Genomic DNA, 18,347 nt, shown 5'->3' on the forward strand with positions numbered 1-18,347 from the left:
CTGGACGAGGCAGGGACATCTACTGGCACACCAGCCCCACCCAGACTTTTTTTTTTCACCAGCTGCCACTGATGAGAAGCCAGTCTGTCTGAGGTTACGTCCTCAGCAGAGACCGGGACCCATTTCCTGGTTGGACTGGGACAATGTCAATTAAGTGTTTTGTCCAAGGACACAAACAGGAAGTGTGAACGGAATTCAAACCCAAATCCACATATAAGCAGGCCAGCTCCTTCTCCACTCATCTCCCTGGTCCACAAGGAAAGGAAGACTTGAAGAAAAAAGGAAGCTTTCAGGACTGGATTATTTGGAGAAAGTTCATCAGTAAAGTCAAAGCTGAAGATAATGTTCCAAACCAAACGTTTACTCAGTATTAAATCAGTCATCTGTTAGAATGTTAAAGGTTCAGTAAACACAAGCTTGAATACATAACATGAAGATTAATAGAGATACCATCCAAACTGTGGAGATTAACTGGAATGAAGCGGTCCTTTTTGTTGTTGGACCTTCAGAAAGCCGTCGATGGAAGCACAGATCAGTGATTTTGGTTTGACATGAATTTGTCATTTGCTCCTCTGGAATCAGGTGTGAGCTCCATGTTCATCTGATTCTCCTCTTTTCCTTCTCCTCGCTCCGCCTTCCACATCCTCTCGTACTCCTGCTTCAGCTCCTGATAGGAGCGAGAGAAGGTGTGGAAGATGGAGGTGGCGGGGAACGCCATGATGAGGATCCCGCTCAGGATGCTGATCAGTGCCACCATCTGTCCTGGGATACTGTGCGGCACCATGTCGCCGTAGCCGACCGTGGTCATGGAGATGACAGCCCACCAGTAAGAGGCTGGAATGCTGCTGAAGCTGCGATGTGGGTGCGCGGTGGTTAACGGTGCCAGTTCGCTCTCCGCCAGATGGACCAGCGGTGAAAAGAGCGCCACGGCAACGCAGACGAACAGCAGCAGCAGGCCGAACTCCCTCGTGCTGCGCTGCATGGTCAGTCCCAGAGTCTGCAGGCCCAGAGAGTGCCGAGCCAGCCGCATCACGTACAGGATCCTCAGGGCCCGCAGCAAGCGCAAGATCAGGCTCAGTTTGTCCAGGTAGCCTCGGCCGGCTGTCGCGCTCTCATCCTCCTGCAACGTCCGTGTCAAATCAGCGAACAGAGACATGTAGTATGGCAGGACAGCGATGGCATCGATGGTGTTCAGGGGGCTTCGGGCGAAGGCCACTTTGTTCTGGGCGTTGACAAACCGCAGCAGGAACTCCAAGGTGAACCAGGCCACGCAGATGGACTCCACCACAAACATGCTGTGACATTTCAGGGAGCATTCGCCCTGCAGACGCACAGAGACAAAACCGGACTTTATATCGAAGGCTCAGACAAAAAAAACCTCACTGCAGACACAGAGACGCCCACTGGCACCTTACACCCCGTCCTGCCTGTTATGGATGAAATACAAACCCCATCTCATGCCAGTTTGTGCTAACATCACAAAAAGGGTTACATTTTTGTGATGGTGCACGAAATTATTTGGTGATCAGAGTAGCAGTAGGTATAGTTGTTTGTAAAAGTTTGGGCACCCTGATAATTTTCATAATTTTCCTTTATAAATCATTGGTTGTCTGGATCAGAAATGTCAGTTAAATATATCATACAACCCCTGGCAAAAATTATGGAATCACCGGCCTCGGAGGATGTTCATTCAGTTGTTTAATTTTGTAAAAAAAAAAAAAAGCAGATCACAGACATGACACAAAACTAAAGTCATTTCAAATGGCAACTTTCTGGCTTTAAGAAACACTATAAGAAATCAAGAAAAAAAGATTGTGGCAGTCAGTAACGGTTACTTTTTTAGACCAAGCAGAGGAAAAAAATATGGAATCACTCAATTCTGAGGAAAAAATTATGGAATCACCCTGTAAATTTTCATCCCCAAAACTAACACCTGCATCATATCAGATCTGCTCGTTAGTCTGCATCTAAAAAGGAGTGAACACACCTTGGAGAGCTGTTGCACCAAATGGACTGACATGAATCATGGATCCAACACGAGAGATGTCAATTGAAACAAAGGAGAGGATTATCAAACTCTTAAAAGAGGGTAAATCATCATGCAATGTTGCAAAAGATGTTGGTTGTTCACAGTCAGCTGTGTCTAAACTCTGGACCAAATAAAAACAACATGGGAAGGTTGTTAAAGGCAAACATACTGGTAGACCAAGGAAGACAAAGCGTCAAGACAGAAAACTTAAAGCAATATGTCTCAAAAATCGAAAAATGTACAACAAAACAAATGAGGAACGAATGGGAGGAAACTGGAGTCAACGTCTGTGACCAAACTGTTAGAAACCTCCTAAAGGAAATGGGCTTTACATACAGAAAAGCTAAACAAAAGCCATCATTAACACCTAAACAGAAAAAAACAAGGTTACAGTGGGCTAAGGAAAAGCAATTGTGGACTGTGGATGACTGGATGAAAGTCATATTCAGTGATGAATCTCGAATCTGCATTGGGCAAGGTGATGATGCTGGAACTTTTGTTTGGTGCCTTTCCAATGAGATTTATAAAGATGACTGCCTGAAGAGAACATGTAAATTTCCACAGTCATTGATGATATGGGGTTGCATGTCAGGTAAAGGAACTGGGGAGATGGCTGTCATTACATCATCAATAAATGCACAAGTTTACGTTGATATTTTGGACAATTGAAAGGATGTTTGGGGATGACGAAATCATTTTTCAAGATGATAATGCATCTTGCCATAGAGCAAAAACTGCAAAAACATTCCTTGCAAAAAGACACATAGGGTCAATGTCATGGCATAGGGTCAATGTCAACGAGCAGATGTGATTTGATGCAGGTGTTAGTTTTGGGGATGAAAATTTACAGGGTGATTCCATAATTTTTTCCTCAGAATTGAGTGATTCCATATTTTTTCCCTCTGCTTGGTCTAAAAAAGTAACCGTTACTGACTGCCACAATCTTTTTTTCTTGATTTCTTATAGTGTTTCTTAAAGCCAGAAAGTTGCTATTTGAAATGACTTTAGTTTTGTGTCATGTCTGTGATCTGCTTTTTTTCTACAAAATTAAACAACTGAATGAACATCCTCTGAGGCCGGTGATTCCATAATTTTTGCCAGGGGTTGTATAGCAGACAAACACACTGATATTTGAGAAGTGAAATGAAGTTTATAGGATTTACAGAAAGTGTGTAATAAGTCCTTAAACAAAATTAGGCAGGTGCATAAATTTGGGCACCCTTGTCATTTTATTAATTTGAATACATTTAGCATTAATTATTGGAAAAGAAAAGTGGTTTGGGAAGCTCATTGACCCTTGACCTTTTTACACAAGTGAATCCAATCATGAGAAAGGGTATTTAAGGTGGCCATTTGCAAATGTTTCCCCTCTTTGCATTTCTTCTAAGATTGTTCAACATCATGGTTTAGCTGTCAGTTTCCACTGTGAGGAACATAGTGAGGAAAAGGAAGACTGCAGGCACAGTACTAGTTAAGGCCCAAAGTAGCAGGCCAAGAAAAATCAAAAATCAGTCATAGTCAACCCACAGACCTGCTCCAAAGACCTACAACATGATCTTGCTGCAGATAGTGTCTATGTGCATCGTTCAACTATACAGCGCACTCTGCACAAAGCCATGCTGTATGATGCTGTAATGCAGAGGAAGCCTTTTCTGCGTACATGCCACAAACAGAGTCACTTGAGGTATGCTAAAGCACAATTGGACAAGCCAGCTTCATTTTGGAATAAAGTGCTGTGGACTGATGAAACTAAAATTGAGTTATTTGGACATAACAAGGGGCGGTATGCATGGCTGAAAAAGAACACAGCATTCCAAGAAAAACACTTGCTACCTACAATAACATTTGGAGGTGGGTCCATCATGCTGTGTGGCTGTGTGACCAGTGCAGGTACTGGGAATCTTATTAAAGTTGAGGGTCACATGGATTCAGGTGTAGCGGCTGCACTCTGCGTTGTGTTGTTATGATTCCGCCCATTCGCTCCCCTTGGGATGTGAACTCACAATCCTCGGTATGGAAGTCGGACTCTCTAACCAGAAGGCTAAAACCCAGGGCTCTGGCCTTGTGACCAGAGAATCCTTTTGAGCTGCTGGGAGTGAGGTTTACTAACTACATCTTCACAGCGACACCTGCTGGCCTCCGTTACACCAGTCTATATTAACAGATTCTTGAGAACAACGTTCATGAATCAGTGACAAAGTTGAAGTTGTGCCGGAGCTGGATCTTTCAACAAGATAACGACCCTAAACACTGCTCAAAATCTACTAAGGCATTCATGTAGAGGAACAAGTACAACATTCTGGAATGACCATCTCAGTCCCCAGACCTGAATATTATTGAAAATCTGTGGTGTGATTTTAAGTGGGCTGTCCATGCTCGGAAACCAACAAACCTGAGATGTTTTGTAAAGAAGAATGGTCCAAAATACCTTCAACCAGAATCCAGACTCTCATTGGAAGCTATAGAAAGCATTTAGAGGCTGTTATTTCTGCAAAAGGAGGCTCTACTAAATATTGATGTATTTTTTCTGTTGGGGTGCCCAAATTTATGCACCTGCCTAATTTTGTTTAATGACTTATTTCACACTTTCTGTAAATCCTATAAACTTCATTTCACTTCTCAAATATCACTGTTTGTCTGCTATATGACAGATTTAATTGAATATTTAACTGATTCAAACAATCAATGATTTATAAAGGAAAATCATGGAAATCATCAGGGGGGCCCAAACGTCTACATACAACTGTACATGACATATCAGCATTTTGACATGGCCTTGTGGACAGTGAATGACACTGTATTTAATTATTTATTATTTATAAATGAGTGGCTAATTTTAAGAAAAGGTATTACTTTTTTCTTCTGCCTATGCATCAATCTGACTTGTGTTTTCAGTGGTAATAGCTCATCTGATGGCAACCTGACTTTTTTCTCAACACAGCTTGGTAACATAGTAGATTTTACACCTTGTGGCTAATCTGTTGTCAGTGTGAAGCTAACCACAAAAATTTATAATGTTTCAACTGCAAGGATTAAATGACTTGATGATCTGGCAGGTTGAGTGGTGGGCCGACATTACACGATAAACACAAATTAGAAGAACATGACATTTGTTCAGAAACGAGCTTAGTGGGCTCAATTATTAGGCAGCTACACGCCAACAAGCCTAGCTAGCATTGTAGTTTCTTTGCTAATCGCAAGCTAGCGGGGTCTCTACTTAGATAATGAACTGATAGTTATTCACAGCCCATGTAACACAGTCATCTAAAAGTCTGTGAAGATAAAGAAATGGAATATTCACTGGCCAGTTCAAACATCAACCTTCGATGGGCGATTGAGAAGGTTTTAGTCCAACTCAGAAAAAAGTAGGTTGTGGTTCTCGACCTTTCGCATTCTAACAAACATTTCTTGAGAATTTGTTGTTTTGAGTCACTGGCTGTAATGTTGAGAAATGCTGGTTTCTCAGAATGCAAAAGATGAAGAACTAAGATCTGCTTTTTCTGACTCAGGCTCAAAACGTCTCAGTTGTCCCTTGTAAATCCAAAGGTGCTCCTTTTTGGGCTGAATCTTGGAAGAGAATATCCTAACCCACAAATTACAGTCTATCCAGTTACGTTTATGGCATTAAAAATTGAGAAAGACATACCAAATGTGTGATAATTACCTCCGCCAAGGATGTAATAAAATCATATGCATTTATTTATTTGTCTGTCTGTCTGTTAGCAAGATTACGTCAAACTACTGCCTGGATTTTGATGACATTTTCACCACAGATACATATTACACCGAGGAACTGCAACAGCTCTCCAAGGTGTGTTCACTCCTTTTTAGATGCAGACTAACGAGCAGATCTGATTTGATGCAGGTGTTAGTTTGGGGGATGAAAATTTACAGGGTGATTCCATAATTTATTCCTCAGAATTGAGTGATTCCATATTTTTTTTCCCTCTGCTTGGTCTAAAAAAGTAACCGTTACTGACTGCCACAATCTTTTTTTCTTGATTTCTTATAGTGTTTCTTAAAGCCAGAAAGTTGCCATTTGAAATGACTTTAGTTTTGTGTCATGTCTGTGATCTGCTTTTTTTCTACAAAATTAAACAACTGAATGAACATCCTCTGAGGCCGGTGATTCCATAATTATTGCCAGGGGTTGTATTTCACAGTTTCTCACCTAATCTGGAGGTGATCCAGATCCGGATTGGCAGGCGTCAGAAATCTCTGGTTTTCTTCCTGTATGTTGTTCATGAATGTGAATGAAAATTTCCTAAATATTCTTTAAATATTCATCATCTTTTGGCTCGTTGTCGTCACAGCAGACCGTCCGTCTCTAAAGAGATGTAATATTTTTTAAGTTAAATGATTACTTTAATTCAATTTATTAATTAATTAAAATGATTAAATTCACTCACTCGTGTTCGGCCGCGTGTCTGGGATCGTATTGTGGGACAATGATTAAATTCATTTCATTGAATTATTTTATTGAAGTTATCTAAGTTAACTGGGATCATCCTAACTGATTTGTCTCTTACCAACTGATGCACTTGTGTGTCAGAAGATTCTATTTGATGAGAGCCAGGAAACAATTCATATGCATGAATTAGTTATTGCAGAACAAGAATTATGAGTTTGTGTGCATGAATTAGTCATTCCTATATTTGAGCATGTGAATTATTTTTCCTCTGAGCTTCGTACTGGAACAAATCAGCACAGCTGTCTTTATTTTTGCAGACAAGAGTTCTAATCTGTCCTTCCAGCAGACGTGTGGATGATGTCAGTTCCTGCTGAACTTAAAGTGACTTTTTGTGCCCATCAGCACGTTGGCAGCTTCCTGAATCATTTAGAGGCCTTATTGGCTCCGTTTGCTTTGCGGCCTCTCGCGCTGACGTCTCGTCCTCGTACCAGCTCCACAAACACTGAGATTCCAGATAACCGAGTGTTAAACTGCAGACCAACACAAACCTTTGCACATTCAGGTCGAGACAGTTTGGAGAATTATTTTCTTTAAGTAAAAGTGCAGTTATGTGACGTAGACGGCAGTATGTAAATGAGGATCTGACGTGAAATTAATTCGGTCACGTTGGTTACTGGATGCATGTGCAGCGCACATCTTCATCAGATCTAACAAACATGGACGACAGCTCAGGACTTGAATAGCAGGATGAGAAAAAATGACGAGGCAATCGGGAAATGGTCGGTTGACCAAACTATCTCATTTCAGAACAGTTTGTTCCAGCATCACTATCACTGAAGTTTCGCCTGAAACGTTTTGTGTGACACCGACCTTCGAAGGCTGAAGAACCCTGAATTGTTGACGGTTGTCCCCTGCCGTGTCTTAGGTCCTGTCTGTGTGTTATTGTGTTTTCCTGTATGTCACACTTGAGCCTTTCCTGAGTTCTCCTTTAGTTTGGGGAATTATTTATTGTATCTTTTTGGTTCCACTCTCCCCGGGGTTCATGTTTTGATGTTTCACTCTGTCCCTCTGTCAGTCCCTGTGTGTGTCTGTAGCTGTGGCAACCCAGTCTCACAAGTGTTTTTCATGCTGCCGTCACGAAATGAGTCCAGCTTTCGTGATGGGATTTTTTTTTTTATCTTACTATTAGTAACCCCACCCCTTCCCCTAACCACAACCATAACCATAACTCCCCCAACACCCCCCACGTCACTTTTAATTTCGTGCACCCCTCACGGAAAGTATTAGAATAAATTTGTGCTCCTGTTATTAAGATTTTGCACTTTTCGTGACAATATCATGAACCAATAGATTAATGTATATTTCGTGATGCTGAATCACGACATGCCGTGAGATATGGTTGAGCCGTGGCTCTGTCACTTGGTGTTCCTTAATAGGTGTGTCTCATCACACAACCCGGCCTCACGGCAAGTCGTAATTCAGCAGCACGAAATATACATTAATCTATTGGTTTGTGATATTGGGAGGAAAAGCGCCTCATTTTCATCACTGCAGCAAGAATTAATTCTAATTCATTCCGTGATGGTTGCACGAAATTAAAAGTGAAGCGGGTGGGTGGTTACAGTTAGGGTCTGGGGAAGGAGTAGGGTTAGGTTATGGTTAAGGTTAGGGTTGGGGGTAGGAGTAGAGTTAGTAATATTGAGTTAAAAAAAAATGTACAAAAATTTGACTCATTTCGTGACAAGAGCACAAAAAAAAACGTGACACTGGGTGCATCACAATCACCACACATCTCTCGTTACATGTCACTATTTAAGTTTGTCACTGTGCTGCCTGCTCTTGGCTGGGTTATTCCGGTGCCTTCTACTCCTGTTAGTAATTGCTAGTTGTGTATTTGCCTGTCTTCCCTTGTCCTGGTGCCGCTGCCAATTCTCCTCCTGTGTTCCTGTCTTGCCCAGCCCCGACTCAGGGGCTCGGTCTTCATTCGTTGCCTTATTTCCTCCTTGATTCTCTGGTTTTACCTTTCATTAGTTTATACTTTACCATGTTAGTCTGTTTGATTCTTTGTATTGCTTTGTTTAGTATTTAGGTTTCATTCGTTACCTTATTATTTAGTTTGCAGTCATTTATTTATTCATTGCTTTTCTTTATGTTACACTTTCATCACGGATTCTTTCTTTGGTTTTCTTTTATTCTGTAGTTGGTTATTGTTTGTTCACTGCTGGTCCTCTAAGTCTAGTTCTGGTTATCACATTTCTTGTATTATACTTTAGTCACAGGTTTTTCATATCATGTTCCATTTCTTACAGGGTCTTGCAAAAGTATTCGGCCCCTTTGTATTTCATGCATTTTAATTTGTTTATGGCGTTTCAGATACAGAAAGTAAATCAGGCTTCTCACTATAAATTAATTAATCATTTAAAAGCCACGATGATGGGTTGCATAAGTAATCAGCCCCTTTGGTATAATACCTGTAAATAATCAGTTTAATTGCCAGTTTTCTTCAGGCAAGTCAGGGGATGGATACATGAACATTTCCAAGTCACTGAATATGTCTTGAACTTTATTTACATCAGTTATGAAGAAATGCAATCAGCATGACACTCTGTGGTAAATCTGTGTGGAGGAGACAGTTCTCAAAAACTGAAGGAGAAGAGTGAGGAAAGCCACCAAGACATCCAGACAACCCAGAAGAAGTTACAGGCTTCTGTTGCTGTGACTTGAAGAAATGGTGCACAGTGGAAGTTTTGGATTTTATATCTCCAGTTATACAGCTTCATGATGAAGTGGAGCAGAGGAGAGTTTTATTAAAAAGAAGACCTGAAAGTTCACTTATAATTTGCCAGAAGATACATCTGAGATACAACCCTAGATTTGATGTTTTAGTGAAAGAAGACCCTCGACTGTCCCACTTCATCATGAAGCTATATAACTGGAGATACAAAACGCAGAATTTGCACTGTGCACAATTTCTTCAATAACAGCCACAGAAGCCTGTAACGTCTTCTGGGTTGTCTGGGTGTCTTGGTGGCTTTCCTCACTCTTCTCCTTCTTGCACAGTCACTCAGTTTTTGAGAACTGTCTACTCGCACAGATTTATCACAGAGTGTCATACTGTTTGTATTTCTTCAGAACTGATGGAAATAAACTTCAAGACATATACAGTGACTTGGAAATGTTCATGTATCCATCCCCTGACTTGTCTGAAGAAAACTGGCAATAAAACTGATTATTTACAGGTATTATACCAAAGGGGCTGATTACTTATGCAACCCATCATCTTGGCTTTTATATTTTTAATTAATTTATATCAAGTTGTACAGATTTGTTTTCAGTTTGAGTCTAAGGAAGATCATTTTATAATTTTTTATATTGAGAAGCCTGATTTACTTTTTGTATTTGAAACACAATAAACAAGTTAAAATGCGTGAAATACAAAGGGGCTGAATACTTTTGCAAGCCACTGTATTTATTCCATTTTCTGTTTATCAGTTATCTTTTATTTATTGCATTATTCTGTAGTCACTAGGTTTATTTATTCGCTGTTTATCATCTATTTTGTGTTGTATTTTGTGGTTACTGGTTTTGTTTCATGTCAGTTATTTTCTGCTCAGTTTGTAATCAGTATCAGTCCCTCTTCTCGTTTCTATTATAATCATAGATCTTCATGTTTCCCGCTGTTTGGATTAGTCATGTTATTTCCTAGTTTTGTTCCCCTTTTGTTTTGCTCACGCATTATTGCTTGTCTGGAACACATCACGTTATACACTGTTAGTTTTTTTTTGTCATTTACTTTACTTGCTTTGCACCGTTGGTTTTTTCAGCGACTTAGTTATCTTGCCCCAGTTCACTTTGCTTTTGCTTCACTGCACTCTCTTGCACTTACATTTGTCTTCCCCGGTCATGCCCCCTTCCAGCACCTTCTGCACACCTGCTCCTCATTTCTCCTCTAATTACACCAGCAGTTATTTAAGCCCTCACAGTCTCACTGCCAGATTTCATGTCACTCTCCAGCCAAAGTTCCAAGTACTCCTTTGCCCTGTGTTTTGCCTGCAGGATTTTTGAGCTTGCTTTGTCCTCGACCTTGAGTTTGACTTTGTCTCTGATTGCCTCCTTGCTGTGTATTTTGACCTGTGCCTGTCTGTTACCGTTGCCTGGATCACCTGTGTACCGACTCCCTGCTTGCTTTGACGATTAAACCTTTTACTTACTCCATTGCTGGTGAGAACTTGCATTTGTGTATGAGCCACGCTGTCACCATGCCTGACAGTTCCTCTTCATTTGGACTGTTGTTCACTTTTGGACTCACAGTGTTTCATGGTCTGGACTCCTCTGGTCTCAGGGTAAATAAACTATTGACATCTTCTACTCCTATTTGGTCCGTGTCTGTAGCTTTGGGTTCAGTCCTTTTGAAACTGTGACCAGGTTGGACGAACCTACTCTATAATATTTGCTGTCCCAGTTAGCACTTATCAGTGCAGTGAAAAACATTCTTACTACAGAAAAATATTGTACGTATCACGCAATCGCTCCAAAATCTACAGCAGAGTTCATTTATTATTATTTATTCATGTATTTATGCAGCCGACTCAAGACAAATTCTGGACCGTGGAGAGGAAAAAGCAGATGGAGGAATTTGGACATCAGACATCACTGAGGCATCCACATAAATGAGCGGGTAAGCGGTCATCAAGGCTACGTACACATCCGCTACGTGTGTTTTCTGGTTTATTTCCAAATGCAATGACTAATCCATGTATCACACAGCATTAAAGGGATCTTATTTCTGTACTTCATGTTATTTCTGGATTATCTGGCACCCAAAAAAAGGATTAAAAATATGTTGATCTTGTTATTGTCTGATAAGTTAATCTTTTTTTTTTTTTCTTAAACCTGCAGCATCCTTCAGAGTTATTTATGTCCTCGTCAAACTGAATATCAAAGTCCATTCAAACGTTTTACACACTTTCAACTGTTTTCTCTTTGTGATAAATTTAGAAACACAACCTCACTCAGATTTTTAGACCTGCTTTCAAAAATACTGAAACATTAAAAACAAAAAACCGAGAAGAAGATTCATTAGCGTGGACTCTTCTGCTGCTGCACCAAACTAAACACTACAACTTGTAGACTGGATCTGCCCTTTAATGGACATTTCATCATGAACCTGTCTGTCTCTCCACCTGTCTGTTTGCCTGCCTGTCTGTCTAGATTAGACAGAACTTTACTGATCCCTTGGGAAGACTTCGTCAGGGAAACTGAGGTTCCAGCAGCATTGTATAGCAGCACACAGGGTAAGAAGCACACAGAGCATCAGAAGTGAAAAAAAGAAAAACAGCTTGCAATATAAATACACAATATAAATAACAGACATACTGGTTTACTGGCTACTACTGCTGCTCTCCTTCCCGTCCTCTGTCTTCCTGTTACTCCTCCTCCCCCTGAGTGAGGAGGTGTACAGTCTGATGGCCTGAGGGACAATGGAGGTTTTCAGTCTGTTGGTTCTGCACTTGGGAAGAAGCAGAACTGTCTGTCTGATTTTGTGTCTCCCTGCCTGTCTGTCTGTCTGTAGGCAGGTTAGAATTGACATCTTGTGGACAGATGGTCATTGGGTCAGGAGAGATTTTTATTCCACATCAGAACGAACTTCTTACTGTTTTGTGAAACTTAGTTGAGCTAATCTCGTGAACTGTCCACCAGAATAACTCTGTTGTTCAGCTGAGTTTCATAAAGCTGTTTTTCCTCTTTCTCCATCAAAAAAAACATTTTTTATCTCGGTGAGTGCAGCTCAGTGAATCGGCGTCAGGAGGAACTCGATCCACCATCTCCGGCTTACAAACATAATCAAATCAGTCCACTTAAGAGCAGCTCCACTGTGTGTGGCACTTAAACATCTCAGTATCTCTACCCGGTTCGAGTCTGCTTCACAAACATCTCAATGGTCGCATCAAGAAAAGAAGTGAAGCCTGACTGTCTTTCTGTTTTTCTAATGCTTCAACAACCCCAGAACATACTGACATTTTACTGTTTAAACTGTTTTTATCAATGACTTTCCTCCAGTTTAATCAGTTATGCTGATCAGCAGCTGGATCGCTTTGAACATCTGCCTCAGGTGGAAAGGTGGTATAAAAAATACAGCCCATTTGTCATTTCTTCTATTTTCTCTTTATAGGAGCGAAGCGATGCAAAGCTCGCTCATGGTACACTGTGGCCCAAACAGGAAATGCCAAATTCTTCATCCACAGTGAAACAGGAAATGCCAAACACTTCCTGGATTGACACGTCCTGGATTGACAGATGAGATCCCATGGAATCTCACAGGAACTCAGTGGCAAGCTTACACTCAAACAGGAAGTGCCAAATTTTGAGTCCACATTGAAACAGGAAATGTCAAATGTTGAACACTTCCTGGGATGGGTGGAGCTAGAAGGGAGGCCAGGGTTTCAGTGGACTCCCCTGAAATGTGATTGGACACAGATGATTGACATGTCACGGCACCACACGTCTGGTTGAAAGAGCTGCATTTTGAAATCAGTGAGTCACATTGACTGCTAGGTTGCTCCTGTCCAGTAGTTCATGCTGTGTACCACAAAAAGTTCTAATCCACCTTAGTAGAAGAAGAAAAATGTTTGCTTCAGATTTGAACTGAACACGTCGTTTGAACTGTGGACTTCTAATCACACCAAACTTATATTGGTGAGTAAATGACCGTATTTTATGCCAGAAATGAGGTCCAGTTTGTTAAAAGCAGCATTTCTCCTTTAATTCGGGTTGTCTTATATACACGTTTAAGCTAACAGACAGCAGCTGGTTCATGCTCTGTTGGCTTATTAGTGCAGCTTTTTAGTTGGATAAAACCACTGAAAGCTTTTAGCCATGCTAACGTTCTGCATCCTGCATGCAGAACGTTATTTTGGATGGAAGTTACGCTTGGTTTCTCAGCACATTGGTGCCTCACTGTTGAGGACCCCAGCACCTGGAGAAGGACAAAGGGAGGCTCTCGTTTCAGCTGGCTGTGGCAGATAGATGGTTATTTTAGAGATGTGGAAATGGTCATCCATGACCCAAAGCGGTTCCTTGGTATCTTGGATGGGGCAAAGGGCAGCACCAGTGCACGGTCCCAGAGTTGTCATGAGACTTTCACAACCTTTACCGAGTTGAATTCTGGCTTTGGAGGACTCAGCACCAAATGTGGGACAAGACCTTCATATCATGGTGCTGCCATACAAAGTGTTCAACTGCACACCGGGAGCAGCTTGAGGACTAAAGACTTTAATCAACGGCACCTTTTCAATGGTGACCTGAGTGAGACAGTTGATCAACACTAAGACTGGAGTAATATCCAGAAAAATTCACTGAAATAAGTCCTATACTTGTCAAATATCCTGTAGAAACCCAACATCCACAGGCAGACACATGGACAGACAGACAAGTGGACAAACACATGAACAGATGGACAGACAGATACATGACCAGACAGGCAGACACACAGACAGACAGACAGACAAGTGGACAAACAGGCGGACAGACAGACACATGACCAGATGGACAGACAGACACATGGACAGATGGACAGACAGACACAGGAACAAATGGCCAAACAGACAAATGGACAGACGCATGGACAGATGCATGAACAGACGAACAGACACACGAACAGATGATCATACAGACATATGGACAGACACACGAACAGATGATCATACAGACATATGGACAGACACATGAACAGATGGACAGACAGACAAATGGACAGACGGATGAATAGATGGACAGATGCATGGACAGACGAACAGACACACATACAGACATATGGACAGAGGGACATACAGACACAGGAACAAATGGACAAACGGACAGATGGACAGACACATGAACAGATGGACAGACACATGGACAGAGGGACAGACAGACACAGGAACAAATGGACAAACAGACATATGGACAGACACATGCACAGATGGACATACAGACACATGGACAGACATGAACAGACAGACAAACAGATGAACAGACAGGCAGAGGCTCAGAGGTGAAACGTGGCAGGAACAACAAAAGTATGAAAAAGAGCTGAAATAAAACAAAATTTTCCTTTGAGGTTTGATCATATTTTTCTTTAGAAACTAGAAATAAAAGATGAAACTATATTTAGTCTGTTTCCTTCCTTCAGACGTCTTCTTCAGGTGATGATGATGAGAAAACTCAAGTAAACTATCCTCTTTTGATGCAGGCACCTGACTGAACTGGTTTTGGACACCGTGCTGTGGTATTGTGTGCACGGTTGTTTCCAGTTCTGTGCATCTTTTTGTGTGAGCAGCATAACTCAAAGAGCTTTTATGTGGTTTGAACCAAACTTGGCATTCCACGGCAACCCCTCGGTGGTGAGGAAGACTGCTTCTTGATTGATTCCCAGACGGGATGGTGGATGCAGAGAAAATCTAAATCCAGGGTCAATCGAGAGACGCATGTGCGCAGGAGGCGGGCGCTCTGACCAGACGGCTAAAACCCGGGCTCGGGCCTGAGAACCCTGTAGCTGTCCAGGGAGTGAAGCCTACTGACCACGACATGCACAGAGCTCTGAGTTGTACTGTGATCCTGAAGACCTAAAAACAAGTTTTATTTCCAGTTCTTGCTTCCAGTTGACGATGGAATTTGAATTACATAGTCAATGTATTTGATACGAGCACACAGGTATATACACTGACCGGCCACTTTATTAGGTACAACTGTACAAAAGCTTCCTAACACAAATATCTACTCAGCCAATCACACGGCAGCAATTCAGTGCCTTTTGATATCTAGACGTGGTGAAGACGACCTGCTGAAGCTCAAACCGAACATCAGAATGAGGAAGAAAGAGGATTGAAGTGACTTTGAACGCTGCATGGTTGTTGGTACCAGACGGGCTGGTCTGTGTGTTTCAGAATCTGCTCATCCACTGGGAACTTCACCCACAACCATCTCTAGGGTTTACAGAGGATGGTCCAAAAAAGAGAAGATATCCAGTGAGTGGCAGCTGTGTGGACAAAAATGCCTTGTTGATGTCAGAGGATGATGGACAGACTGGTTGAATGGACAGACTGCATGATGTCATCATGTCAATATGGACAAACATCTCTGAGGGAAGTTTCCAAAACCTTGTTGAATCTATGCCACAAAGAATTAAGACAATTCAGAAGCAAAAGTGGTCCAACCCAATACGAGCAAGGTGTACCTAATAAAGTGGCCGATGAGTGTATATTAATATATTGCTGAATCACGAAGGATGAATTTGCATGAAACTGTATTAAATACAGAAGTTGTGAGTGCTGTGCTCTCAGGATTCTCCTCTAGACTCATTAAACATTAAAGATTGAGAGAACAAGCAGCATATGATCTTTTAGTGTACATACACACCCTTGATTCTTCGTCTCTGAGATCCGGCATGGTACTGATGCACAGGCTGACCACAGTGACCAACACCATGATGACAGAGAGGCAAGCAAACATCTTCCCAGCCAGGCCCGACTGAGGGTTCTCCACAGCTTCTCGCAGCTTCCAGATCAGCGTCTGGTGGCCCCTCTCTGCCTCGGAGGTGCTTTTATGCAGGTTCACTTGCTTCTGCTGCCGCTCTTCTTCTTTGCGCTCCTGCTCCATTACTTCTTCAACACGGGTGAACATTCGGCGACGGCAACAACGCTCCATGTGTCCCAGGTCCACACCCCAGTAATCAAGCTCATCGTGGAGAGACACGGCGCACAGTTCCCGAAGCAGACGCAGTCTGCCTGAAGCCAGGAAGTTGAGGATGACCCGGAAAGCCGTCGGATTACGGTCAAAGAAGAATTCCTGGCAGGTCTCGTCATAGTCGTCGCAGAGTCGCGCGATCTCCTCTGGAGTGGTGCAGAACCGTAAGCGTCCAAGTCGGCTTTGGGGGAACTGCTCCAAGGTGCTCCAAGGGAAAGTATAGCGGTTCCCCCCAACATTTATGAGAACCTGCAATGTTTGATCAACCACATAGGAGGTGTTGGGGTCACAGAGCCGCTGGACACGCTGGAAGTACACGCCCTTGATGGTTTCAGTCTCTGGGATCTCAGTGAAGAAGCGATTGAGGCTGCTGTCGTCGCTGCTGATGGAGTAGGTGCTGAAGTCGTGGGTGGTGTTGCTGATGATGGGCATGCTGGCTTCAGGGTGTGTCACAGGAACAACAAACAAGGGCAAGACGAGGATCCACAGTGAAGACAGACAGCTGAGAGAGAAAAGAAGGGCAGACATGAACAGACTTGTTACACACCTGGTGATCACCAGTAAGCTGCCTTTTTGTTTTGCTGTGTTGAAGTAAATCTCAGACCTGTTTGGTTGCATACAAAAAGGTTCACATGACCACATGTAACTATTTGTAGAAGGTCACCGTTTGTTTATTTATTTATTTATTTGGATCCCCATTAGCTGCAGCAGAGTAATTTCTGTAATTGGTGTCTGTATCATGGCCCAAGCAGAGGGTCACCCCTTTGAGTCTGGTCTGCTTGAGGTTTCTTCCTCAGAGGGAGTTTTTCCTTACCACTGTTGCTCTGGGGGTTGGTAAGGTTAGACCTTACTTGTGTGAAGCACCTTGAGGCAACTCTGTTGTGATTTGGAGCTATATGAATGAAAATAAATTGAAAATTGAAGCAGAGCTGCAGCTACTCTTCCTGGAGTCCACACAGGTTTACAAACACAATATACATAAAGCAAAAATGCATTCAAACATATTTTTAAAAAATCCAATCAAATTAATCATCACACATGGTCAGTCTATATACATATAAAAAAATTTGTCTATACTGTATATATGTCTAAAGGTTTAACCTAGATTGCACGTTATGTCAATAAATGCAATTTTAGAAGTTTTTTAAAATTAAAAAAACATTCATTTGCAGTGAGTTTAATGTGATGAGGTAATAAATTCCATTCATTCATACCCGTAAAGGTAACAGTGCTCTTAATGGCATTAGTTCTAGCTGCAGATAGCGTAACGTTTCCCACCACAGCATGTCTGGTTCTGTATCTATGATTTTCTGAACTGAAAGAAAAATTCCTAAACAAAATACAAGGTAACTTAGTGACAATAATCTTTCTAGTAAAAATGATCAGTGTATATAAAAGTCTGTCTTTGACTAACAGCCAGTTTAAATTTTTATGCATTGTAATATTTGTCCTAGAACTGCACTTAAGTGCTACACAAGCAGCCTTATTTTGAATAATCTGCAATTTATTTATCATTTCTCCAGTAGCATTTGACCAAACTGCTGGGCAATAGTCCAGATATACTAATAGTAAAGCTTTAATAGCATAATTCATTGTAGTACAACTTAAAAACCTTGCATGTCTTCTCATAATCGATATACCCCTGTCCGTTTTTACAAAAATATGTTTTTTTCATGATAATTTTGAGTCTACCATTACACCCAACAGCTTAGTCTCATGTACTTGATTTATTATCATATTATTAATTTTAATGTTTAATACGGGGTTTTTCATAACACAACTGGAGCCAATAATCATGCAGTTAGTCTTTACTGTATTTAACACTAGCTTGTTAGATGTTACCCAGTCAACTACCTTGTGCAGTTCCATATTTAGAAGTTGCTAAATCATTGTGTGAGCGTGTTGATGTATAAATGGTTGAATCATCTGCATACATCACTATAATAGCTTTATTTATAAATAATAATGGACCGAGATGACTCCCTTGTAGCACTCCACATACTACACTCATGGTGCTAAAGAAGCTGCCATTAAAAAACACTGTCTGTGTCCTGTTAGATAGAAAGCTATAAAACCAAGTAAGAGCTGATAACTTAAAACCATAACAAGCAAGTTTTTTCAATAACAAATCATGATCAGTGATATCAAAAGCAGCAGAGTAATCGAGAAACACGCCGTGGCAGT

The 18,347-nt window shown here is 41.5% G+C and overlaps 1 protein-coding gene across 1 annotated transcript; it reads right to left on the bottom strand.

Moving 5' to 3' along the window:
- Positions 1-532: 532 nt before the first annotated feature.
- LOC117501474 (potassium voltage-gated channel subfamily G member 4-like) lies at positions 533-16,640 on the bottom strand. Its single transcript, XM_034160373.1, has 2 exons — positions 15,837-16,640; positions 533-1,321 (listed from the first exon to the last, which is right to left on the bottom strand). The coding sequence occupies exons 1-2, from the start codon at positions 16,593-16,595 to the stop codon at positions 533-535; spliced, it is 1,548 nt and encodes a 515-aa protein (XP_034016264.1). The 5' UTR covers positions 16,596-16,640.
- Between the last annotated feature and the right edge of the window lie 1,707 nt (positions 16,641-18,347).

This window comes from Thalassophryne amazonica, chromosome 2 (genome assembly GCF_902500255.1).
Source record: "Thalassophryne amazonica chromosome 2, fThaAma1.1, whole genome shotgun sequence".
In the NCBI taxonomy this organism is placed as follows: domain Eukaryota; kingdom Metazoa; phylum Chordata; class Actinopteri; order Batrachoidiformes; family Batrachoididae; genus Thalassophryne; species Thalassophryne amazonica.